This window comes from Meles meles, chromosome 14 (genome assembly GCF_922984935.1).
Source record: "Meles meles chromosome 14, mMelMel3.1 paternal haplotype, whole genome shotgun sequence".
Lineage (NCBI taxonomy): Eukaryota > Metazoa > Chordata > Mammalia > Carnivora > Mustelidae > Meles > Meles meles.
The window spans coordinates 23,260,002-23,285,683 of NC_060079.1; the positions used below are offsets into that span (position 1 = coordinate 23,260,002).

At 46.7% G+C, this 25,682-nt stretch overlaps 1 protein-coding gene across 1 annotated transcript; it reads left to right on the plus strand.

Moving 5' to 3' along the window:
* The first annotated feature begins 797 nt into the window (after positions 1–797).
* On the plus strand, positions 798–23,454 carry C14H13orf42 (chromosome 14 C13orf42 homolog). The gene is made up of 4 exons (XM_045978279.1): positions 798–1,214; positions 19,047–19,194; positions 20,731–20,971; positions 21,596–23,454. Exons 1-4 carry the CDS (start codon positions 798–800, stop codon positions 21,768–21,770), a joined length of 981 nt encoding a protein of 326 aa, XP_045834235.1. The 3' UTR covers positions 21,771–23,454.
* The last annotated feature ends 2,228 nt before the right edge of the window (positions 23,455–25,682 follow it).

Genomic DNA, 25,682 nt, shown 5'->3' on the forward strand with positions numbered 1-25,682 from the left:
AGAACGGGTCTGCCCCATCTCTGTGGCCACCCTCCTTTCACTAAGGCTTTTGTGCAGAAAGCTGTGGTCCGGACACCTGAATCCTCCTGTCTCCACAATGGGCTGCTATCCGGTAACCGTGGCAAGGTCCCATTACGGCAGGGTGACGCGCCTGCAGGATGGGGACAGGGCCCAGCTTATCGAAGATCTGAGAGCCTCGGGCCAAGGGCTCCGGCTCTGTCCACCCTGGCCTCTCGCAGGGGACTGGATTTTACCTCAAGCAACACAGGGGTTTTGGCTTCGCAGTGTTCTCACCTGGTAGGATTTCACCAGGAGTTCAGGACCAGAGCCAGCTTGGCCCAGGTGGAAACATGCAAATCCAGACCAAGATCGAATCAGACAGAGGGAGACCACATCCAGACATGGAAAAGGAGCAGGAGAGAAAATAGTGGAGCAGGAAATGCACGATCACGCTTTCCACATCCAGCTGAGGCCTCCCGTGGAAGAGCATCGAAGGTGCTCACATCCAACCGGGCTTAGAGGCCACCAGACCTCCTGCTTGTAAGCTCCCGGTGCCCCACCTTGTGTTTCCGGGTGGTGGATGGCACCGTGGTTGGGGCATGGAAATGTGCCCCCCAGGAGAGCTGCCCAGCCTGCCCACCTGACCCGGCCGGCCGCCCTCTCAGGGATTCCGGAGACCCTAGGCCTCCTGGCAGGCAGATGGCGGGAGGCCTGCGTGTTGGCTCGTCTCCCCCCAGCTAGATCAAGTGGCACGGCGCAGGCAGCTGGAAGACACCCGCGGGGAGAAATCCAGCACTATGCTCAGAAAGCTGCACTCCATCTTTAACTCGGGCCCGCAGAGGAAGGCGGGGGTGGCCACGGGTCCCGGCTGCGACCCGGCCAGCCCCACCGTGAGGCTGACCCGCAGCAGCTCCATGTACGTGGTCGGGGACCACGGGGAGAAATTCAGCGAGTCCTTGAAGACGTCCACGAGCACCAGCAGCATGGACAGCAGCCTGTACTGCCTGCAGCAGGAGGGGGACCGGGCGTGGCTGCTGTCGCGCCCCCAGGACTGCCTGCAGTACTTGCAGGAGCTGCTGGCCTTGCGGAAGAAGTACCTCAGCAGCCTGCACGATCTGAAGCCCAGCCGCGCCCCCGGCCTCTCCTCCCCCTCCTCCGCCGCCTCCCAGAGCGCGGAAAGGGGCCCCGGCCGGTCCACCTCCAAAGAAAGAAAGGTAAGCGCCGCTGAGACGCACAGCTGCGCGAGAATTCTTCCGAGAGCCCTAGGTGCGCGCGGGGGACTTGGCTCGTCCCCTTTTCCCTCGCGCGCGCCACTTAACCCGTCTGCACCGTCGGAGCCCCCGCTCGCCCTCCACCGCCCTCCCCTCGGCCTGGGGCAGGGTGGCCGTCCCCTGCTGCTTCTCTTCCTGGGGGAGGCCCTGGGGACGGGGGTTCGCGGTGTGTGCAGGGCAGTCTGGGGTGAGACCTGGGCTTGGGGTCAGCGCACTGCGTTTGCATGTTTGCATGGCGTGTTTGTCATGTGCCGCCCGCCTGATGCACCGCAGGACGCTTGGGCGGCCCCTGAACATCCCATGGAGACGTGAGCTCTTCGGGGGAACGAGATGCTTTCTGACTTCGAGGTGTTTGGCTCCACCAGAGCGGAAGACTGGAGGAGGGGCTCCATCTGCGGGTTGGGTCCCCGCCTCCTGGGCACTGGGGCGCAGCCTCCAGACACCCTGTGACTTCACGGAGAGGGCATGATAGCTTTGCAGGGCCCTGGAGGCTTCAAGCCCGGGCAGTCCAAGCAGGAGATTAGCCAAGTCCCGGCAGTTATCTCGTGGTTGCTACTCAGACCGGTGTTTGTACACAGTATCCCTCCTTGAGCTTTCCACTAATGCCACAGGGGAGCCGCGACAGACTCCTGTGTCCCGGAGGGGCAAGCTGAGGCTCAGAGACCTGTTCTGACAGGACCTCCAATTCCTTGGAGCACTCCTTCCTTCAGTCCTCAATTCCTCCCCCCCCCCCCCTTGAAGTTCCTACTGATCGTTTCCCTGATGCCTGGACAGCGGACCCGTCTCTCCCACATCCTGTTTCCGCAGAGCTGTGGAGGCCCCATTACCGTTGAATGACTGGCCAGCTATCAGATCTCTAGGGCTTGGCCTCCCCCGACTGGTTTCAGCTGTCTGCATTTTATCCCAGGTGGCAGTGGTTTAAATAACCATGTTTGTTAACCCCCCAAATATATCAGTGCCCCCGTACCTCCTCTTGGGTTCCAGAACGGACCCTGTGACCAGCCAGCACTGTTCCTTCAGGGTCACCTCCCATGACAGACGGGGCTGCAGGGGGCTCTGGAGTCCCTCGTAGTTGCATATCCTGGGGTTCTCGGCTCTGGTTAGAATCCCTCCAGTCACCACATTTTCCTGAAAAAGAAAAAAAAAATGCAGTTGTCTCTTTAGAAAGCCTGGCTCCCCTCCTCCTTGCACTCTTCCTAGTTCAGCAGTCTGAAGATCCAGGGAGGGGTAGGCAGAGAACACCAGTTCTGGCCCTGTGGACACAACGTGCACATTTCCTCAGGAGATGCCTCTCACCATGATGTGACCAGAAAAAAGGTTTTTTGTTTTTTTTTTTTTTAAAGATTTTATTTATTTATTTGACAGAGAGAGAGAAAGAGAGATCACAAGTAGGCAGAGAGGAAGGCAGAGAGGAGGAAGCAGGCTCCCAGCCGAGCAGAGAGCCCAATGTGGGGCTCGATCCCAGGACCCTGGGATCACGACCTGAGCTGAAGGTAGAGGCTTAACCCACTGAGCCACCCAGGCACCCCCAGAAGAAAGTTTTAAAATGGCTTTGTTGTTCATTGGACCAAGACCTGAATTTTAGTGGGGTCTTTACCAGCTGTGTACCTTTGTCGGGTTAACTTGGCCTCTCTGGGCCTTGGTTTCTATAGCATAGAAATGGAAATAACATACCCCTTGAGGCAAAAGCAAGATCCTGTCTGTGATAGGACCTGGCACAAAGTAGGTCTTCCAGGGCTTACTGAGGGCTTCCGTGGGCTCTGCAATGGAAGGTGTGGGAGGCTGCTTAGTCTCCGGCAGACCAGCACTCTCCTTTGTGGCTCCTAAAGAAAGAGCGGGATGCTGGGTGTACCTGAGACATAATGGGTGCCCTCTCCAGGGATGGTCGGGTGGGAGGAGCAGGGGACCCGAGAGCTCCTTTCTTCTGGAATGTCATCCCCTTCCTGCATTTGTAGAAAATACCTGCTGATCTTCAGGCTTCGGGTAAACACCATTCCTTCCCCTGAGCCCTTATTATGTGCTGAATTGTGTTTCCCCAGAATCATATGTTTAAGTCCTAACCCCTAGTACCTCAGAGGGTGACCTTATTTGGAACTAGGCTGATTACAGATAAAACTAGTTGATTGCAGGTACTAGGGTGGGGCCTTAATCTGACAAGATCGATGTCCTATAAGAAGGCGAAACTGGGATGGACACACACACGTACACACGCACACACATGGGGAAACCTAGGTGAGGTCTGGAGTTGGCTGCTACAAGCTGGGGACCTCCCAGAAACTGGGTGGGGCCTGGGACACATCCTCCCCTAATGCTTTAAAGAGAGCACGGCCCTGACAAGACCTTGGCCTCAGACTTCTGGCTTCCAGACAGGAACAATAAGTTTCTGTTGTTCCAAGTGGCCCAGGGGGTGGGACTTTGTTATGGTGGCCCACCATATGTGCTCATAGGAAATGAGCACAGCCCTCTGCAGAATTAGCCTTTTCTTCTCTCTCCTATTAGTCTAAACACGTCTCTGTCCTAGCCTTTATCATAGTCTCCCGTGGCATGTTGCATGTGTGTCTCCTTGGTGCATGGCAGCCACTTTGGTATGCGTGATCAAGCTGAAACAGCATCTTTGTCATTTTTCTGTCCCCAAACACAACCATTGGTCACTTGGGAATGCTTTATAAAGTCTGGTCTTCTGTACACAGAGGACGGAAGCGCTGGCCTTGGGGTAGGGAGGGAGCGGTGTTCCCTGGGCACCACAGCACTATGGAGACCTTTTCTCCGTCCTCACGAATTGACCAGCCCCCAGCCTGGCCACAGAACCTAACATTCCCCTGTCTGTCTCTCTTTTCTGAAAAGATAATGGTTTCTAGGCTGTTCTGTTTAAAACTCTCAGTAAGAAATATATGTTGTACACAACTGATGAAGTATTGAACACTACCTCTGAAACTAATGATTACTATATGTTGGCTAATTGAATTTAAATTAAAAAAAAGAAAAAATATGTATTTTAGATACTAACCTAGTTTATTCAACACAACCAAAGCAAAAATTCAGGAGATACAGTTATTCCTATTCTCTGTTTGGTACTCTGATATTTTTCTAAAACACTTGATACTATTTTTTTTAGTTGTTTTGCATGTTGGTCATGACATACTAAATTTATTCCCTAAGCCACTCCAGGGTCCAGACTCACATTTTCTCACACCCTGGTAAGGCATTCCAGTAGGGCCTGCTGAAATGTTAACAATGGCTAAGGAAGGATACATCAGGGTGCCGAATGATCGGGGGTCCCAGCCCCCTGGAGATGAGCAAGCCGGGACAAGTACCCGTGTGGATCGTAGTGAGGACAGGCCAGAAGGGAGGCGAGCCTGGGGGTGGATGTGGGGAGGCCCTCCTGAGCCCCTGCACTGAGGGGGTTCCGGCCAGGCCCTGGGACAGTCCGTTCGTCCCTCAAACAGGAGGTCATTATGGAAATGAATGAAACACATGGTTTGCAACATTTTGAAGTCAAAACAAAAAAACCCGCAGCGGAGAATTTTGTGTCAGCATCAGGTATGAGCTATCATTTGGGACTCATTGTTTAGACGCTCCAGTGTTAGAGTTTCCAACATGGTGCAAAATTCAAGTGGCAGAAGGAGAGCATATTAGAAGTGGGTCCTGACCTGGAGTTTCTGAACCAATAATGCAAAGCCACCCAAGCCCCCGCCCTGGGCACCTTGGGCATTCTCGCCAGCAAAGAGGCACTGGCCAGTCTCCTCCTCGTGCCCCAGCCCTGCTCTTTGGCCATGGCCCTGGGCCCAGACAGTGACAATCAGCAGTTAGTCCTGACTTCTAACCATCCTCCACACGTGCCGAGTACTAGCCCTAGTCCACAGAGGGGAAAACTGGGTTTCCGAGACAGGAAGCAATTTAGGGAAGGCTGTGTGCCTGATGAGGAGAGAGCCAGGATTTAAACTGGGTCTGCATGGTGCCAGAGCTCACACGCTTGCCCATGGAGCCACTGTGCCTTTCAATCAGAAAATGTGAAATATCTGTCAGATGAGGGTGTGTGGCCCCTCAGGATGAGGTGAGCAGGCTGCTTTATCCTGCACACCCTGGCCAGGGAGAGTCATCAGGGAGGTACTTGCTTCCTGTCTCGCGTGGATTCCGTGCGAGGGGAGAAGCTCTCTCATGGGAGCTGCATGGCCTGGGCTCCCCTGTGCAGGAGAAACCCAGACCCAAAGCATCGAGCTCTCTCCTCCCCACCACCCGTGAGTCAGATTGCCCTCCATCTCGACACCTTCCCTGCTCACGGCTACCTCTGACTCCATTTTTACTTTTGGTGCCTGCAACACTGAAACCTCGAGAGTGTGTTGTCTACTTTTGCACTAGGAAGAAAGCTGGGCAGACAGTGTGAGCTCAGCTACAAGGGGAACTTCACAGTGGGGCGGACTGTATCTTCAAACCATTTCCACAGAAACACTTTTTCATTCTTCCTCACCCATCCTACGAAGTATCTGAGATGAGCCATTTATCGGCAGGATAAAGCAGCCGCAGAAATGGGATAACTGGGAGAGAATAAAACATCAACAGAAAATCAAAGCTGTGTAGATCATAATTCAGCAGCTACAGAGGAGTTTGGCTTTGTATCTCTTGGAAGCTACCATAAAGAGAGCTGGATTTGTATTAAAATTCTGTCTAAGAGGAAGAACTCATACCCTTTGGTTAGTGGAAGTGAGATTTCTTTTTCCCCAGCTTTATGCTGCAGAATTTCTCATATGGTCCCTGGTGCAGAAACCACAAGAGATGGGGCTAGTGATGCCCTCAGTAATTTTTTTTAAAATTTTATTTATTTATTTGACAGAGAGAGATCACAAGTAGGCAGAGAAGCAGGCAGAGAGAGAGGGAAGCAGGCTCGCTGCTGAGCAGAGAGCCCGATGCGGGACTCGATCCCAGGACCCTGAGATCATGACCTGAGCCGAAGGCAGCGGCTTAACCCACTGAGCCACCCAGGCGCCCCGTCCTCAGTAATTTTTAAGTAACGGCTCATCAAGAGCTATGTCCTCCCTGCCTCCCTCCCTCCTTTCCTCAACACGTTATTGTTGTCAGGAACAGGGTGTGTGTCAGGAGCTGTTCTAAATACTGGTGAGCAAGTCAAAGTCCCTGTCCTTGTGGGTGGTCACGCTTGTGGAAAAGCAAGGCAATACACCAGTCCACCCGTTTCTGGTGGTGACTTCTCAGAGGCCCTGCTGCGACAAGCTTGCCTTGCATCTTAATGAGGGTCCAGGAAGTGGCACCGGGGTACCTAACTTCTGACCATCCCTTCTGGACCCAGCGGGGAACTCAGATGCCGGAGGCATGGATGGACCACACACCCGCCTGACGATCTTTGTCCAAAGCCTCTGACGTTGTTAGAACTCTCTCCATGAGGGGTGCCTGGGTGGCTCAGTGGGTTAAAGCCTCTGCCTTTGGCTCAGGTCATGATCCCAGAGTCCTGGGATCGAGCCCCGCATCGGGCTCTCTGCTCAGTGGGGAGCCTGCTCTCTGCCTGCCTCTCTGCCCGCTTGTGATCGCTGTCTGTCAGATAAATAAATAAAATCTTTTAAAAAAATTAAATGAAAAAAGAACTCTCTCCATGAGAGAGTTCTCCATTACAGAGAAATGTCTGTAAAAAGCAGAAAGCTATCCTGTCGTGTTTCTTGCTCTTTCCCCACCTTGTCTCAGCATCTTGGAGAGTGAATTGCTCCTTCTTCCATCTGTTTTGGGGGTCTTGTCTGGGACATGACTGGCTTCAGCCTGTGTCTCCCCCCTTCACCTAGTTCTTTAGGTAATTTCTTCCAGCTGCTGGGAGGGGCTCTGAGATACTTGACTTCTATCTTTCCACTCCTCATAAAGACTGCTTCTCTCAGCTTGGATTTTTTTTTTTTTTTAAATAATAGCTTTGATTAACATAACATGAAACTCACTCTTTAAAGTGTATTACTGAGCGGTGGTTAGTATCTTCAGAGTTGTGCAACCTATCACTAATATCTAATTCTAGAACATTTCATCACCCATTTCAGCTTTTTTTTTGTGTGTGTGTGGTGAAATAATCATAATATTTACCATTTTCCACATGGAATTTCTTAGCCCCTTAAATGAGTGCTTTTTAGGTGTCCCCAGCTTATAGATAATGGAGTGTATCACAGTCAATGAATCCTTAAGAAATTAAGTGTTTCTCTTTGGATTTTATATAACTTTTTTTAGAGAGAAATGTGTAACACTGGACCCCTTTCAAATTGTTACTTGTCAGACAATAACCAGAGTTCTTCACACTTGTCTTCCATGAATTTTTCCAAATGATCGTTTACTTTATCTGAAAGACTATGAAGCCTTAGTTAATACATTTTTAGACTACTTTACAAAATGTATTAGTAGTATACTAGAAAATGAATCCATTAAGAGGTCAGGGAGTCTCTAAAGTACTTCAATTAGGAATCAGGAGAACTTTTTTTTTTATAAAAGGTCTGATTATTTCTTAAGATATGAAAGTCTTCTTAAGTAAAATGAACTTTTAAAAAATTTACCATTTTAACCATTTTTAAGGGTGCAATTCACTGACATGAAGTGCATTCACAATGGTGTATTGCCCACTATTCTCCTTTCTAGAACTTTCTCGTCACCCCAAACAGAAAGTCTCCTTCCCAAACAGTAGCTCCTGATTTTCCTGCTACCCCCACTCCTGGTAACCTCTGTCATGCTTTCTGTCTCTGTCAATTTGCCTAATTCTGGGAACCTCAGATAAATGGAATCATATAGCATTTGTCCTTCTGTGACTGGTTTCTGTCACTCAGCATGTTTCCCAGGTCCGTCCATGTTGCTGCCTGTGTCAGAACTTACTTCCTTCTGTAGAGCTGAACAGCTTGGGTTTTGATGGTTGGTGAAGAGGAATAGTTCGAGACAAGGCTCGCTCTGCCCATAGTGCTTGTTAGCAGGGGTTGGCTGCAGTGCCCCGTGGAACACTGCCCAGGTGGCCTGAGCCGGACATTTTCTGAAGTGAGGGCTACTGGTCAGCCACTGCAGGCAGAAGAAAACATTATTAATTCTCTTATGGGTCACCTAATTCTGAGCAGCTTGGATTCCTGATATGTCTGTCTGGATGAACTAACTGCAAAGTGCACCACACCCCTGCACCCCGCCCTACCCCACCCCAGCTAAAGAAATTCACCTGCTACAATGGTTTAAAAAGAACCAGTGGAGTTCTGGAGAATGTTTGCCAAAAGTGACTGATTTTTATTTCAAGTGGTTTTACTCTTGTAATAGTTTGCTTTCAGAGTCAGTTTTCTATTGAGGCCACCCAACCCTGGCTCATCATATAAGACCATGTCAACAGCAAATAGAAAATTCTTTCTCTTCTATGGCAGGAGGATCTGAATCCAATTCATCTAAAAAGATTCCAAATCATTCATGTATAATATGCATATATAATTTCATATGGGATAGAAGGCAGATTCTAGATCTGTTTTTACACCTCTGGGAATTATTTTTCAGATCTGCTGGGGAGACTTTGTGCAAACACAGTGATATTAAAATGCAGGTTTTCTGGAGTGTCAGTTACTGGGAGAGTCTCTATCACTTGGCCTATATCTGGATTGCAGAGTTGAAAGGCGGGACTAATTCAATATGAGCTGCAACGAATATTCTATTTTGCTTGGCAGAGTTCTCCACAAGATGACAAACAGTATGATGATGATTGATAACAAAGCATATAGTTCCAGCAGTCCCTCTCACTCAGGCCACAAGATGGATAAATGCATTTTCCAACCTATCCTGCAGGCACATGCTGTTTGCTTGGCCTAGAAATAATACTTCCTCCTCCCCTTTTCCTCTCTACCCCACCCCATTCACCTGGCTAACTTCTTGTCTTTTAACAGCAGAGAAAGCATTTCCCTAGGAAGCCACTTCTCACATCCACAATCTAAGACGGTGGATTTCCGACCCTCCTTGAGTCCGACACCACCCCCGCAATCTCAGCACTTAGCACCCAGCACACAGCACTGTAATTGTCTGTTCATTTGTACATTCTGCTACTGGCCATGAGCTCATTGAGTGAGAGGACTGCATCTGATTTATCTTTCTATCACCAACCTCTTGCGTGGCTCCAGGCACATAGCAGATGTTCAATAAACCAATAACCTGAGAAACTCCAACTGTAATTTAAGGTTTTTTTTTTTTTTTTAAAGAATTTATTTATTTATATGCCAGAGGGAGAGAGCACAAGGAGGGGGAGTGGGAGGCAGAGGGAGAAGCAGGCTCCCCGCTGAGAGGGAGCCCTGCGGGGCTGGACCCCAGGACCCTGGGATCATGACCTAAGCCGAAGTCAGTTGCTTAACCCACTGAGCCATCCAGGCACCCTTAAGAAGGTTTAAGAAGAAAACTTAGAAAGTTTGGTGGAAGATTTGAAAGAGTAGTAGATCTGTTGTTTTCACTGAGTGGAAAGTTATCTTTTATTTTTAGTGGAGTAGAATATAGTTTGAATATATTCATATGGAATCATATCCTAATAACTAAAATATCCAGTGGGTAATGGATCAGAGTTCACCACCATCAAAAAAACATTTTGGGTAAACTTAAAAAGAAATTTTGGGTGATAAAATTATATTAGATAAAATTTATAAAGCACAGAGAAAGAAAAGAAATAAAAAAAATAACAGAATCCTACCACTTAGAGATAATTACTATAAAATGTTTAGGTATATTCTCTTTCAATCCTTTATTTCCTGTATATTTACATATAGTAAATTACGGTTGCCAGCTAAAACAAAGGATGCTTATTTAAATTTGAATTTAAGATTAAGTGATGGATTTTTTTTAAGTATAATTATGTCCATGCAATATTTGGTACATATTAACCCTAACAATTATTCATTTTTTTATGTGAAATTGAAATTTAACTGCTGTCCTATACTTTTATTTGCTAAATTTGACAACCCTAATGTATGTGTATGTATGAATTTACTAAATTTTATTTGCTAAATTTGACAACCCTAATGTATGTGTATGTATGAATTTACTAAATTTACTAAATCTGGCTTATACCATATACTTCTTACAATCTCTTTTTGGTTAATATTATATTTTGTGGATTGTTTCCTGCCTCATTAACTAGTTTTTGAAAACTAAAGTTTAAATGACAAAAAATATAACAGCTCACATTCTTTAATTGTGAAGAATTACAAATAAATACATCCTATTCTATAAGTCATGTTTTAGTGATTCCTAAAAGTATGACTAATGGGACAAAGTTTAAAGGTCATTCAATTTTAAAGATTCTGCTACATATTCCTTTCCAGAAACATTTTATAATTTACACTTTCATCAACAGTGAGTTAAAAAGCACTTCTTACTGCATTTTATTAAACCTGGTATTGCATTAATTTAGAAAGTTCACTGATGTAATAAATTGCATTATTTTATATACTTTTCTTTGATTATTGCTTGAGCAAAGAAGGACCCTTTTAACTTATCAAACCAATGTGTACTTCCTGTTTAAGGGATTGCCCATTCAAGCCTTCTACAGTTTTCTTTTGGCTCTATTAAAGATTTCTTATTTCTATGAACTCATATTAAGAATATGAGCACACTCTAGGGGTGCCTGGGTGGCTCAGTGGATTAAGCCGCTGCCTTCGGCTCAGGTCATGATCTCAGGGTCCTGGGATCGAGCCCCACATCAGGCTCTCTGCTCCGTGGGGAGCCTGCTTCCTCCTCTCTCTCTGCCTGCCTCTCTGCCTACTTGTGACCTCTCTCTCTCTGTCAAATAAATAAATAAAATCTTAAAAAAAAAAAAAGAATATGAGCACACTCTAAAAATATTTTCTCCAAGTTACTATGTGTACTTTAATTTTATTTGACATTTTCTGGTATATAAATACTATTGACTTTATGTAGTCAAAGATACCTATTTTTGTCTTTGATATTTCTTCCATTGCTTTTCTGCTTGGAAAGCCTTTTAGTCTCAAGGTCAGCTGGGTATTTGCCATTTTTTTTTCTTTTTTGATAGCTCCATTTTTAAAAAACCCAAGTCTTCTATGAATCAGCAGTGTATTTTGACTGGAAGTGGGAAGTGAGAATCCAACTTGAATTTTCCCCAAGAAGCAAAGTTTCCCACCATTTAGTGATAAATCCATCCCTTCTCTCTTCAGTTTGTGATGTTCTACTTATTGCATGTGTTGGTTTTATACAATGCTTCAAGGATATGAATTCAAATAAATTTAATCAGGTTTCTATCTGTTTGATAAGTGTGAGCAATTTTTTTTCTGCTCGGTGTTTTGTTAAAGTGGAATGATGATTTAGATGACATGTAAGGAGAGGAGCTCCCAGGTGTGGGCAGAAGAAATAGTGTCCTTAAGATTAAAAAGCAGAGAGGAAAAAGACTAAGCCTATGAACCTATGAGTCTATGATATCTAAGATCAAGACAGAAGCCGTGTGGCTCCATTTCCAAAATGATTGTAGCCTTTAGTTATGATAGGTGATGCCAAAGTCGAGTTATACTAGAGTTTATGACAAACTTCTTCCTTCTTTTTATCCCTTTGGATTGACTTTCTCAGCTCTCTTTTCTATTTCACCAATTTTTTTTTTCAGTTCAGGCAAGTGTACCATTTAGCTTAAATTTCATTGAAATTTTGTATGTAGGTATATGTATGTATGTAATTAAATTCCAATGATATAACCTTTTCCTAGTTGCCATTTCTCATAGTTTCAGTCCTTGTTCCATAAACTCCCATTCTTTCTTCACAACCCCCTGTTCAATTACGGGTACACACTTTCTTAGGTGTTGTAATATAAAAGGGATAAGGTCAATATCACCTTGGACTTGGTCTTAAATATCCATCCCAAGGAGGGCAGAGGGTGAAGAAGATGTGTTAGAGCTTTCAGGGCTTGTCCTCAAAAGCCCCACCTTCTTTGGGTGATATTAAATTGCTTGTGGATAAGTATGAGCTGTTTTGCAATAATTTCACACAACAGACTGATCCAAGGGAAAGTGGTCTGTCCAGTCCTGACTAGTTCCACATCTGGTCCTGGAAATTTACTGACATTCATATTTCCAGATATTATTTGTTCAACAGAGTATTACCAGTACTCCATAAAAATGAGGAGCATGGAGTTCTTAATATTTGCCAAGTTAAATCCAAAAGGATACATAGGCAACATGCAAACTGATTGGAGAATATAAACCTTAGGTAATGGCATGTATATAACATATTCATTCACTCAATGAATGATCACCACTCCATGCCTGACCCTGAACTAGGCACTCAGCATTCATAGGTGGAAAGGCAGCCTGCTTGCCCTGACATGGCCCATTGTCTCAAGCTGCAACCCTCAGCATCACTGCTGGAACCACACTGGTATGCTGAGTTTCCTTGGCAGAGAAACAGGTAGAATTTCAATCAGAATGTTGGGAGTTGTATATCTCACAACCTGTCTCATCAAGGCAGGGGCTGGTGGTGAGCATCTATCACGGGAGTCTTATCCATGAGTGTTAGTTGCCAAAGCATTGCCATAGAAGAGGTTACAGATTGCTGGTCTCAAGTGGGGCTAACAAGGAGAACACAACGCACGGTAGTGGACTGTCCATGCCAGTCAGAACACGGGCATGGACGAGATGTGCCTATGTCTGTCTGCTGCAGTGGGGGCAGGTGACTTGGGAGCTGGCCCTCCAAAGGAGGTGAGGGGATACCCAAGTAGGAGAGGTGAGAGGAGGGTAGATATTTAGGGGTGGTCCTCTGGGCTTTGGGTGCATTTAGAATGTCCCCCACAACCTAACCTCTGACATGATATTGCTGTTTGAACTAGAAGGTCAGTTTATAGAATTCAGACCTCTTGCAGACAAATAGGGACAGATCCTAGAAGAAGAGAAATGGAGGGGAGAAACCCAGGCACCCAAACAGCAGGCAAAACCAGGCAAGATGGCCGATGACATGAAATACAGGAAAATATCATAAACTGCACTGGGGGCTCAGAAATGACAATGAGAAATGTAGTGGAGTTCAGTTGGGGGAAGTGCAAAGGGAAAAGTAATTGGAGACCCAGGCCTGGTGTGAAGGGGGTGGGATAGGGAGGCTTGGAAAATGATAACCCCAAGGCCACCGAAGGTTCCCTGGGAAAGGCACAGGGGAACGGAGCCGGCAAGGCAATACGGCTGCTTTCAGCCCACGTGCCTCCTCCCCAGGGCTGCTGTGGGGCCCACAGCGAGGGAACATGAGCCCTGTGACATGGGGCCCCGGGCAGGTGCAAGGGGAAGGTTGTCCAGAGAAGTAGTTAAAAAATTCTGGGCTAGAAAAAAGTCAAGATTGGGAGTGAAGTGATCCTCTTCTAACCGGAGTTCTGAGTTCAGAGAGGAACACTGTACTGCACCCCACCCAGGGGTGTGGACGCCTGGAGTCCCTTCTTGTACAACTACTGCCTCATGAAGTAGATTTTCCTGTGGTATTGGCCTGGGGCCTGAACCCTGAGCCTCGGCCGTTGTCTCTCTCGTGCTCGAGACCAAGAGAATGTGGTAGTGGAGACAGAAAAGGTCAACAGAAGCTGTGCGGACGCAAAGAAAAAAACCAAACCTAGAGTCAGCCTGGGTTTAAACCATGACTTGAAAAGGCTCAGATGTGTAGCTTAGCCTTGGGACTCAGAAAAGTCACCACGGTGCCTTCATTTGGAGACACGTGAACGTCCACTTTTATAAGGTATGACTGATTTGCCAGATGGCTTGATGCTTCCCATTCTGTCCACAAGCAGATACATAGAGAGCAGAGTACTTATAATTAGACGCCTACCCCAAGTGAGGGTATTATTGGCAAAATGCAAAATGGCATACGCATTAAGCACTAACTCGGATGGCCAAAGATTACCGAGAAGCCAAAGAGCTGACGACAGGGGGCTGTGGTCTGTTCTGACAGTGGGTCCGCACGATGGGGAGCCAGGCAGGGTTCCCGGGGCGGAGGGGGGTACTCTGTCTACTGCTGCGAGTCCTCAGGATACACGGAGTGAAGAAAGCAATGTTTACAGCCCTATCTGGGAGGCTTCATTTTGTTTTTTAAGAAAGTGGTTGAACACAAATGTAAATTCACATTTGCTTATATTAAAAAAAAAAAAAAACAATAGAGAGATAAGCAAGATCCTTGGCTCCCACCCAGCCATGAAACCCAGGAAGCAATCAAAGCTGCATGAAGACAAGCTGAGGGAAGGCCTTCCAGGAGGGGGTTTAGGTCAAGTTTGGGGACTGGAAGGGAAAGATAGGTGTTGGGGTGCACCCCTGTGGGGGCTCCTCTACACTGTTGTTGGTACAGGGAGAGGAGCAGAGCTTATTCATTTGCACTTATTTGTGCCCCTACTTCATTCCATGAAAGGTTTAGGCGGAATGGACAAAGGCAGTTGGGGCAAGTGGGGGGAGCTCTTGTTTGGGATAAGACTCAGCCACACAGGTAAATATTGGTCAGCCACAGATAAAGTCACCAATGTCTCATTCTCCAGACACACCAAGGTCTATAGGCTCTTCTAGCAGAGGCAAGTTTTAGAATGGGAATGTATTGGACGGGCCAGCAGAGACCCCAGAAGTAGGACCTGGAAGAGTGGGCCCTCCCAGGCGGGCTGAGGGGCTTCTGTGTCAGGGTGGCCCTGAAGGCAATCGCTTCTCAGCCTCGCAGAGAGGGCAAGGTGTGGGAGGGAGATCCGAGTCTCAAATCCTGAAGCTTGAAGCTTTGGAGGAAAACAATACATTTAAATATTTGGGATGACCAGCAAGTGTGCAGCTGAAAGGGCCTTTGTCCACTGGTTTTGATGGACAGAAAATGTGGTGGCTGAAGTCGTCATATATGCTGATGATTTCCTTTTTTTTTTTTTTTAAAGATTTTATTTATTTATTTGACAGATATCACAAGTAGGCAGAGAGGCAGACAGAGAGAGAGGGAGAAGCAGGCTCCCTGCCGAGCAGAGAGCCCGATGTGGGGCTCGATCCAAGGACCCTGAGATCACGACCCGAGCTGAAGGCAGAGGCTTAACACACTGAGCCACCCAGGCGCCCCGATGATTTCCTTTTTAACTTGTAAATGTGATCCTCGAAGGACAACACTTGAGGAGTTTCTGGATTTACGAGATTTTCGAGAGACCACAGTCAAGGGTTCCTGTTAACATAACTAATAGTTGCAGTCTCGCTCATTTCTGAGCTTTTGGTATTAAGACACCAAAGCTGACTCTTTTTTAAATTCTTTAATAAATGAAAGCAATGGATTCAGGCTGCTCTGAGCTACTGGCCAAAGTCTACTTCCTGGAGACACTGAGGAATGAGCAGCTTAGATCATTTTGTAGGGTGACTCCATGAAAAAGAACCTGATGCCCACATGTGAGACTGAGACCCTTGCCTTAAACCCAACACTGATGAAAGTTTCTGAGTCAGAGAGTCATAGACACCCTTTCCACGGGCGCTGAGATACAAAGACCTACAGAACTTGCGTCTCTATTAAATAATATTCATCCTTCTTTTGGGGTTCAGTCCAGATTGTGTGGATTTCTCCATTCTTTGTTTCTCTATTTTTCACTTCACACACACACAAAAAATTCTGAATGATAGGTGTCATAGTAGAATTAGATTAGGGACTGAAGACGGTGGAGCCTAGGGGAGAGACCAGTCCAGGAGAGGGGTGTGTCTAAGTGGAGAATGAGTTGACCCAGCCCGTCTTGATGGGTGAGTAGGAATCAGCTCTGATGAGACATTGAAGGCAGAAGGACCACTAAGAAAAACCACAGGGAGGACAAGTATCATGACCTGCTTTAGAGATGGGCCCTCCTGTCATCTGCCTGCAGGAAGGATGCCTGGTGGCCTGGCCTGCTGTGCTCATACAGACTGCCAACCAGTCCTCTGGTTTTAGTCCTGCTCCCCACTCTGAACCCTTGGTGCACCTGGTATTGCCAAGTTTGGTGCATTTGAAGTTCCCAAGGGTCCAATTGTGCCCCTTTTACTTTCAACCCATGATGTTCCAGAAGGCTGGTCCCTTTGCTCTTTCACATCTCCCCCACTTCAGTTGCTTTGCAACTGCCAGAAGTTTCTGGAAATATATCTTTCACTGATGGCCTCTTTCTTCCTCCCTTTGTCATTAGGTTTTCTTCTCTCTGCCCTCCTGGTTTCATTTTAGTGGGCTCTTTGAAGGAGGAGGATTAAGTACATGTGGATAGTATTCCACTTATAACACAAAAGATTCAAGTGTCTGTTGGGCTTTTTCAAACTTTTCTCTAAGAAAGCGCCTTACAAATATACAAGGGGAAAAAAAACCTTTCCATTTAAAAATGTTTTTAAGTAGTATGAAATGCATACATTTCACCAAGATCTTGTATGTACCTACAGATGTCATCATTTCATTTCCCAACATTCCAGCCTGTAATTTAATATTCACTTTTAATACCATCTCCCTCTAAAAATGCCCACATATGGCACAAAAAACAGACACATAGATCAACGGAATAGAATAGGGACTCCAGAAATAAACTCATGGTTATAAAGTCAATTAATCTAAGACAAAGGAGGCAAGAATATACAATGGGGAAAAGACAGTCTCTTGGATAAATGGTGCTGGGCAAAAGGGACAGCTACATGCAAAAGAATGAAACCAGACCCCTTTTTAACAACATACACAAAAATGAACTCAAAATGGATTTAAGACCTAAATGTGGGACCCAAAACCATCAAAATCCTAGAAGAAAGCACAGGCAGTAATTTCTCTGACATTGGCTATAGTAGCATTTTTCTAGATATGCCTCCTGAAGCAGAGGAAATAAAAGTAAAAATAAACTATTGGTACTACATCAAAATACACAGCTTTTACACAGCAAATGAAACCATCCACAAAATGAAGAGGCAACCTAGTGAATGGGAGAATGGGAGAAGATATTTGCCAATGAAGAGCTAATATCCAAAATGCATAAAGAACTTATACAACTCAATACCCCAAAATAAAAACTAAATTAAAAAATGGAGAGAGGACCTAAATGATATTTTTCGAAAGAAGATATATAGATGGCCAACAGACACAGGAAAAGATGCTCAATTCACTCATCATTAGGGAAGTGCAAATCAAAACTGTAATTAGATATCACCTTATCCTTATCAGAATGGCTAGAATCAAAAAGACAAGAAACAACAAGTGTTGACCATTATGTAAAGAAAAAGAAACTCTTGTGCACTGTTGGTGGAAATGCAAATTAGGGCAGCCACTGTGAAAAATAGTATCAAGGTTCCTCAAAAAATTAAAAATAGAAGTACTATATGACTCAATATTTCCACTACCGAGTATTTACCCAAAGAACACAAAACACTAATTTGGAAAGATATAGACATCCTGGTGTTTATTGCAGCATTATTTACAATAACCAAATTACGGAAGCAATCCAGTGTCCATCAATAGACAAATGGATAAAGAAGATGTGGTCACACACACACATACACACACACTGGAATATTACACAGCCATAAAAAGACAATATTGTATCATTAAGAGACAACATGAGTGGACTTGGAGGGTATTATGCTAAGTGGAATAAGTCAGACTGGGAAAGACAAATACCATATAATTCCACTCATAAGTGCAATCTAAAAAAGAAACAAAAGCAAATGAATAAACAGAAAGCAGAAGCAGACCTATAAATACGAGAACAAACTAATGGTTGCCAGAGGGGAGGGATGGGGAGTTGGACAAAATGGGTGAAGGAGAGTGAAAGATACGGGCTTCCAGTTATGGAATGAATAAGTTATGAGAACAAAAGGCACAGCATAAGGAATACCATTAATGATAGTATAATAGCGATATAATGGGATAGCTGGAAGGTACATCTGCGGTAAACATAGCCTACTGTATACACTTGTCAAATCACTACATTGCACACCTGAAACTCATGTAACATGGTGTGTTCACTCTACTCGAATAAAGAAAAATAAAATAAAAATGCTCACGTAAAATAAAATAACTCTACAGAGATCAAACAGCCCAAGTTAACACACATTGTCCCTTCTTATCCTCCCTGAGTTCTCTTCTTTCCTGAATTCCTCTGATGGTCTTTCATGAGCTCCCACAATGATTCTGCGCCTTTCACTGAGAGTTCTCCATGGAGGTGCACCAGGGGGCCTGAACTTCCTCTGGTGGGAGTTCGTGAAGACCGAGGTGAGGAACGAGATCATGAAGAACAGATCGGGACAGAGCCTGGAAGCTGTAGGCACACCGTAGACTTCTTTTCTTTTTTTTTTAAACTCCATATTTTATCATTCCTTACACTTTTCAAACAATCATACTAATTTTTCTTCAATTTATTCCATGACTTGAGCCCAAGTTTGGCCACTTTGGGTCCTGACCGCTCTTTCAGAGCATTTCCAATCTACCTTGTCCTTTCTTTCCTGCTGGGAGCCCCTCATTGCCTCCGGGAAGGAGCTGCACCGTCCCCTAATCGGGTGTTTACCTGCAGGGAAAATGGCCAAAGGAAGACTAAGTATTTTGCCAAAAGATCCATAACAGTCTCTGAGTGAGAACGAGGTAGATCTTATTATTTACTTGTCTCTCCTTGAGGCAATTAGAAACCCACTGACACACCGCCGTTGTGGATGGGGGCATCCACCCTCCTTCTCCAGGGCACTCATTTAAAGTCACTGTTTAAACTCTGCAAATTCATAACCCCACGTACATTCAGCTTCAGTGACGCTGCGTTCTCTTTGGCGGTGGTGGCTAGCTTGTGTGTGGGTGCTCAGAGGCTAGCTCAGGCAACTCTCTCTCCTGCCCCCTCGCCTCTAGCAGAAAGCAACCGCAAAGAAATACTCGCAGTTCAGCGCCGATGTGGCCGAGGCCATGGCCTTCTTTGATTCCATCATCGCCGAACTGGATACAGAGAAGCGGCCCCGGGCTGCTGAGGCAGAGCCCCCGAATGAGGACGTGGATTTTGATGGTGAGCGCTCACCGGGGGCGGGGCAGAAGGTGGGTGGGGGATGGTCTCTGGAGTGGGCTGGCGGAGGAGCTATGGGAAACCCCAACTCCTAGTAAAGGGAAACCCACACTGCACTCCGGAGCCCCGCCCAAGGCTTGCTCTTCTCCTGGGGGGGGGGGGCTTTGCTTTAGCTATCCCTGGGGCCACCACCCAGCCTACCCGACAACTGTCCCATATTTGGACCCAAACTCCTTCCTGTGGTCCACTGGCCAAAGCTGAGACAAAGCACTAAAGAAAGGGGTTAGAGGGGGGAGCAGATGTGACACGGGTATGAAGACAGAGTTTCAGTCTTGCAAGAGGAAGAAGTCCTGGAGAGCCGTCCCTGGCCAGTGGGAATATATTCTGTGCTACTGGACTGGTCACTGAAAGATGGCTCGGATGGTAAATTTTAGGTTTTCTGTATTGTACCACTTTTTTTTTTTTTTAAAGAAGAAAAAGGAGCAGAGAATCCATATTTTAAAAATCTAGCTTCTCCCTCTACCTGAGCTCCTTTGGCACTCTCTGCTGGACCTGACCGCCCCTTCATCCGCTTTGTCCCCCCTCTGCCCACAGCGCCCTCTGAGGCCCTCATGCTCAGGGCTCTGAGGACAATGCACAGGGCGGGAGAGGAGCAGGGGGCCTGCTGGGCCCGCCTGGGTCCCTGGAGAGGGACCGAGCTGAGGGCTGCGGCTGATCGTTTGTCCTTGCCAGCCTCCATCACCGGCTCTCTCCTGGTAGAAAGCAAGCAACCCCACCACTTTATGAGCTCATCCCACCTTTAAATTCCATTACTTGACTGTCCGTTTCTTCCATCTTTGACTTGCCGTCCTGGGTGTCATTGATGACGATTTTATTCAGGGGTTACTGGCCGTTGTTGCTGAGGGACCAGCTTTTGGTACCAGCACTACATAATTCTTGAGTGTTTTACTTAATGCTCAACAGTTCAAAGAATAGATCCTTGTGGTTTGTCGTTGGTCTGGCCTCCATGCCCTATCTCTGTGACATTTAGGTTCTCATGGAATTTCACAGATGATCCCTCCCACTCCCCGAGCTCACTGTTCCTTGCAGGGGCCTCTGCTTGCCCTCCTCCTTGACTGCAGCCCCCCAGTCCCAGACAGAGGCCAGCCCTCTTCTCGACAGCGGGGCCTGGGAAAGCCAGGACATCGGCCAAAGGACAGCAAAAATCCACCAAGAATGCGGAAAACAGGATCTCTTTGCTATTTTGTCCTCTGCTCTTTTAACTTCACTATTTGCAGTCCATCGTGGGTGGCTCTCCAAGTCAGTACACATAGATCTGTGCCCTTATTTTTAATGAACACATCAGTATTTCGCCGTCTCCGTAACCATAATTGCAGGGTCAGGACAGATCATCCCCCCCCCGCTTGCCTCCCCCATCCTCTCTAAGAACCCACTGTGGGATCTGTGCATTTGGTGTGGGCTCTCAGCCTGAGGCACTCTCTCCTGCTCCTCCCTGAGGGAGAGTCCTTCTTTCCCGGGGCTCCGGCTTCTCTCTTCCAGTTGCCACCAGCTCCCGGGTGCACAGCCTGCACTCCAACTGGATCCTGCGGGCGCCACGGCGGCACTCTGAGGACATCGCCGCGCACGCTATGCATGTGACAGATGGCCAGTTTCGAAGGACCACGGAGTGCAGGACCATTGGCACTCAGAGGAGGCTCGAGAGGCACCCCATTTACTTGCCCAAGGCTGTGGAAGGGGCATTCAACACCTTGAAATTTAAGCCCAAAGCCTGCAAAAAAGAGTAAGTGCTCGGACCAAGTCGTTCAGCCAAGATGTTTTCGTGTCCTCCAGACTCCTGGGGGTGGTCTTTAAGGTGACTCGAGTCCCCAACCTATATACCAAAAATTATTCTTATCTATTTTGGAGGGAGGGAGATCATTGTTAAAGATGTTTTTTCCTAGTCTATGCTCATACTCCAGCCTGGTTCACTGCTGTCACCACTCCTCACGGTCACTTCGGCTGTGGATCTGCCTGCCCTTCCTTCTGGCCTTCTTGGCCCACATGCTTTGTGCCACCCTCTTTCATTGTCTCCCACCCCCGCTGAAACACTGACAACCTTGTGCTACAGATTTTTAATGAGCGTTTGGGGTTGAGTTGGGCATAGCACCAAGAGGGAACCAGCACCAAACTAATCAGATTCCCCTGCCTTGGAAAGGCATTGGCCTGACTTAGATGGAGAACTTCTTGTCGGCTGGGCCCCTCCTGGCCACCTTGCTACCATCTTTCGGCCTTTCTCCCTCCAGATCCAACTCTCCCAAGACCAGTTACCACTGTTAACTCCACTGGAATAGTGACTCAGAGCATCCCTTCTCTGTGCAACTAGCCAAACCACGCTTAAACCGTCTGCCTCATTCCTCCCTTCCAGCCTGGGGAGCCCCCGACAGATCTTCTTCAACATCTCAGGAGAAGACATGGAATGGGATACGGAGCTCTTCGCGCCAGAGCCCCTGGCATCTCTGGGGGAGGACTACCATGAGACTGAGAACCCCAAAGGGCAGTGGCTTCTTCGAGAGAAACTCTGGGAGCGAACAGTGCCCTGACTCCCTCTGAGCCATTCAGCCTGACTCAGCCTGGGTCGCTGAGAAGGGGGTCACTTTCAGTGCAGCACAAGGGGTTTGGGAGGGTTAAAAATGGAAATTGGAACCAAGTCAAGTGCATTAGCCCAGCAGCACTGCCCGCTGCTGCCCAGTTAGTGCCAAACACACCTGTGGCCTCCCAGAGCACCTGCCTGGGGAGACTGTGGAGCCCGGCTCACCTGGCACAGCAGGTTAGCAGGTAGGTACTGCCTGGCTGGTCTACCAGCAGAAGGAATGGAAAGCCTGGAGTGGGAGTGTCCTAGCTCACTAACCTGGCCTCCACCTTTCAGTTCTCTGTGCATCTGTCCAAGCGGCTGCTAATGTTGTGCTCAGTATAGGAAATGAGGCCACCCAGGGGTCTCTGGGCCAAAGTCCTCAGGAAGGCAGCTCCAGTCTCTGCGGGGCTCAGAAACACTTTGGTTACAAACAGAGGTTGCCCTCCTTTGTGCAGAATGCAGTTCAGGAAGCAGCTCCTTCTGCACTAACACTCTCACAGTGTTCTAGAAACCTCTGCTGGATTACCCTGGAGATGGGGCCAGTGCCCTGGCATTGGGAAGAAGTGTGTCAGGGCCCTGGCTCGGGACCCCACTATCTCTCCCAGCCCCGAAACCCAGCTCCATTTCCCACAGACGGTGGGCTGGGGATGGTGGGAGATGAGCGGTGCTTTTCTTCGAATTTTTGTTCAGAAAGTCTTCACAGACACCCCTGCAACCAGTTTATGGCAGGCTGTGCCTCTCCCCTCCCCCAATTAAAAGAAAAATCAGCATCCTTATGTTTTTTTGGACTAGAAAGGATCTGTGAGTTTAGTAACGATCTGAATCTGAGTTACCTTTTAAACCTATTCTTTGCATTTCTCACATACTTTTTGCGTTTATGCCTGCTCGAGTTTGAGAACCGCTGGTTCGGAGAATATATTGCATTTTGTTCGTTCTTACTACTACTTCTGGTGTTTTCTTATAAGGAAGTCACCCGGTGGGTGCACACTTCATGAATGCAAGAGTGATCATGGGGATAAGGGAGGGAGACAGAAGAGGACAAATCAATAATCCAAAGTAAGCCCAGAATGCTCCAGACTAAGGTTAGTCTGAGAGCAGAAGAGAGCTTTCCTTCTGCCAGGCTCACGTAATGATTTTCTCATTGTTGAGTTTTTTTAATAAAGAATTTTTTTTCTGTGTGAACCCAGCTGTCTAAATCTAAGTATTTGTAACTTCTACGAGAAGAAAAAAACCAACAACAACACGCTAATAATTATGAGGCATTCTTAGAAATTTTATGTCAACACATTTTAGATGAAAATATACTAGAAATGTTTTAATACTTGTCTTTATTATTATTTTCTTTTTGAGTGCCAATGTCAATGTTTGGGAGGTTTCTTTCATTTTGTTGCTTATCCTAAACCCACTCTAGCCAGAAGCCTGACTGAAAAATAAATGTTTGGGAGATTTGTTTTATAAACTGCATTAGAGCACACCAAGTTAACATTGCCACAGACCTTTCTTTTCCCCAAATGTGGCCTTGTTTTGAAACCCCACAAATGAAAAGTCACCGCTGAGGATCATTTCAGGATGAAGGTCTCTTGACCCTGCCTCTTATCAAATTACAGTTTATCATGGATTCGACCCTGACATTATGTGGTGAAGACTCTGTGTACATTTTGCTTTTACAGATAAGAAAAAAATAAACAGGACAGAGAGGATGTTTGGAGTCTTGTTTGTTTTGTTTTTTTAGCATATATTGCTTATGGGGGACGAAGCTGTACTTTTCTCTTTTGCTTCACATTTTGTATATTTTTGCCTTTAATGAGACTATACACAGACTGCCTGAAAAATTCCATGATTCAGAAACAGAAGGCTGGCGTGTCTGGGATGATTTTAGGTATTTGAAATTGGTGATAAACCCAAGGGCCTGGGCTTTGTCTAGGGAATCCTGAGATGGGGTCTTGAGATAAAATTTAAGCCCATAAAAGTCAATTCAGCAAAATCGGCTCATTTGACTGATTCTCTTCTCCCAGTAATAACTGACCAGTTATTCAATCAGCTGCTCCTCGAGGCACTGTGGTTCCCCAGATTGTCTTGGTTTTGATTTATGGAATAGATCTCTCTTTAGACAGAATGTCCAAAAAGAGGATGTGAGTTCCTGGCATTGGGCTTATTCTTTAGACCTTGCTTTCTAGCTCTCACCACAAAATGTCTTCTTCACAGAAGAAGATACATGGGGAGTTTAGGTGGAGTGGTATATCCCCAGCCCTTTGCCCCTTGTTGGTAGCTCTGCCAGAGAACGTGGGGCTTCCAGGACAGAACTTTCTGGAGCCCACTCTCAGACACAGAGCCCAGAGCGGTTCTCACAGGAGACAACATTCTCCTCATCACTGATGGCCTTTTCATGGTGAACTAGTTTCTTCCTGCTGCTGTAACAATTACCACAACTTAAAACAACACGGGTTTATTCTCTAACAGGCTAGAGGTCCGAACTAAAATCCATCTGACTGGGATAAATCCAGGTCTGGGCAGGGCTGATTCCTTCGGAAGGCTTTGAAGGGAATATCCATCCCCTGGCCTTTTCCAGCTTCCAGAGGCTGGCTGCATGCCTGACTTGTGGGCCCCGCCTCACGTCACCCCAGTCTTCTCCTTCTATCCTCCCATCTCCAGCTACTCACTCTGATCTCTTACCTGCCCCTTCTGAGGACCTTTGTGATGACATCGGTCCTACCTGGATGACCCAGGATCATCTCCCCATCTCGGAAACCTTAACCGAATCAAATCTCTAAAGTTCCTTTTGCCACGTAAGGTAACATTCACAGGTTCTGCGGATGCAGAACGTCCTGTGGGGAGACCATAATTCAGCTCCCCACACACAATGTCACAAAGTGTTCTCGTCCTTCTCAGTAACCCAGCCCAATTTCCTTTTAAGCTTGATTCTAACTGCCCAATATCCATGGTGAACTCTGACTCAGCTGTCATTTCCTAGTTTCTTTATTCCATTTGTTACCCTCCAGTTTTGTGAAAATGAAATTCTGTCTTGACTGACAGCCTCTTATTTTGGAAAGACTTTCTGATTACACAAAATCACCAGGCGGAAACACACAGTACTTCAATCCTGTAAGGGTGAGGAATGGATAGCCAGTCTATGTAAACATTGCTGATGGTCAAGAGTGATGTTTCCCTTCAATCAACCTATCAAGTCCTTAGTAAGCAACTGCTATATACCAAGCAAAATAATATAAGACACACTTTCTGCCATTTGGTAATAGGCAACCTAATGGGGGAAGACAGCACAAACATGGAGCAGACAGTGCTGGGCATTTACTGTTTCATCGAGCATCTCAGTCTACCCACGAGAGGAGCTCCACACTTGCAGAGAAGGCACTTAGCTCAAGGTATCCCAGAGAGCTTCACGATGGAGGTTCTCTTGAAAGACAGCTTTAGATTCTGACAGAGGACTGCTAAAGGCTGTCATTTCATGCACAAGGATAGTTACCAGAAAAGACAGAAAGGATAGTAGCCATCAAGGGGATGCCCTTGACTGAAGGGCAGGATTTCTACTGAGAAGCCATGGAAAGATGGATTGACAGAAATCAAGGAGACTTAATCAGACGGGTCCAAGAGTCAAGCTTTACCACACCTTGAGCTGAAGAGTGGAGAGAAGAAGCCCCAGAAGATGCAGTATAGCTGTGTGTGTTGTGGGGGCGGGCGGCAGTGAGTCCGGAAGTGGGCCCTGAAATGCTGTGGGATTAAACCATTAAGTTCCTCACAGCCTCAGGAAGAGAGGCCCTCAGGTCCCTGGTCTGACTTCTGTGGTGGATCTTGCCTATGGTCCCCTGTGGGTCACATGCATTCTCAGGTGATATCTGCTCCCACCTCCTTCCAATCAAATATG

Excerpts from the sequence above, each read along its gene's own strand:
- C14H13orf42 (XM_045978279.1), top strand. The coding sequence starts at position 798 with ATGCTCAGAAAGCTGCACTCCATCTTTAACTCGGGCCCGCAGAGGAAG. Across the intron at positions 19,195-20,730 it reads TGAGGACGTGGATTTTGATG|TTGCCACCAGCTCCCGGGTG; the intron begins GTGAGCGCTCAC and ends TCTCTCTTCCAG. Across the intron at positions 20,972-21,595 it reads CCCAAAGCCTGCAAAAAAGA|CCTGGGGAGCCCCCGACAGA; the intron begins GTAAGTGCTCGG and ends CCTCCCTTCCAG.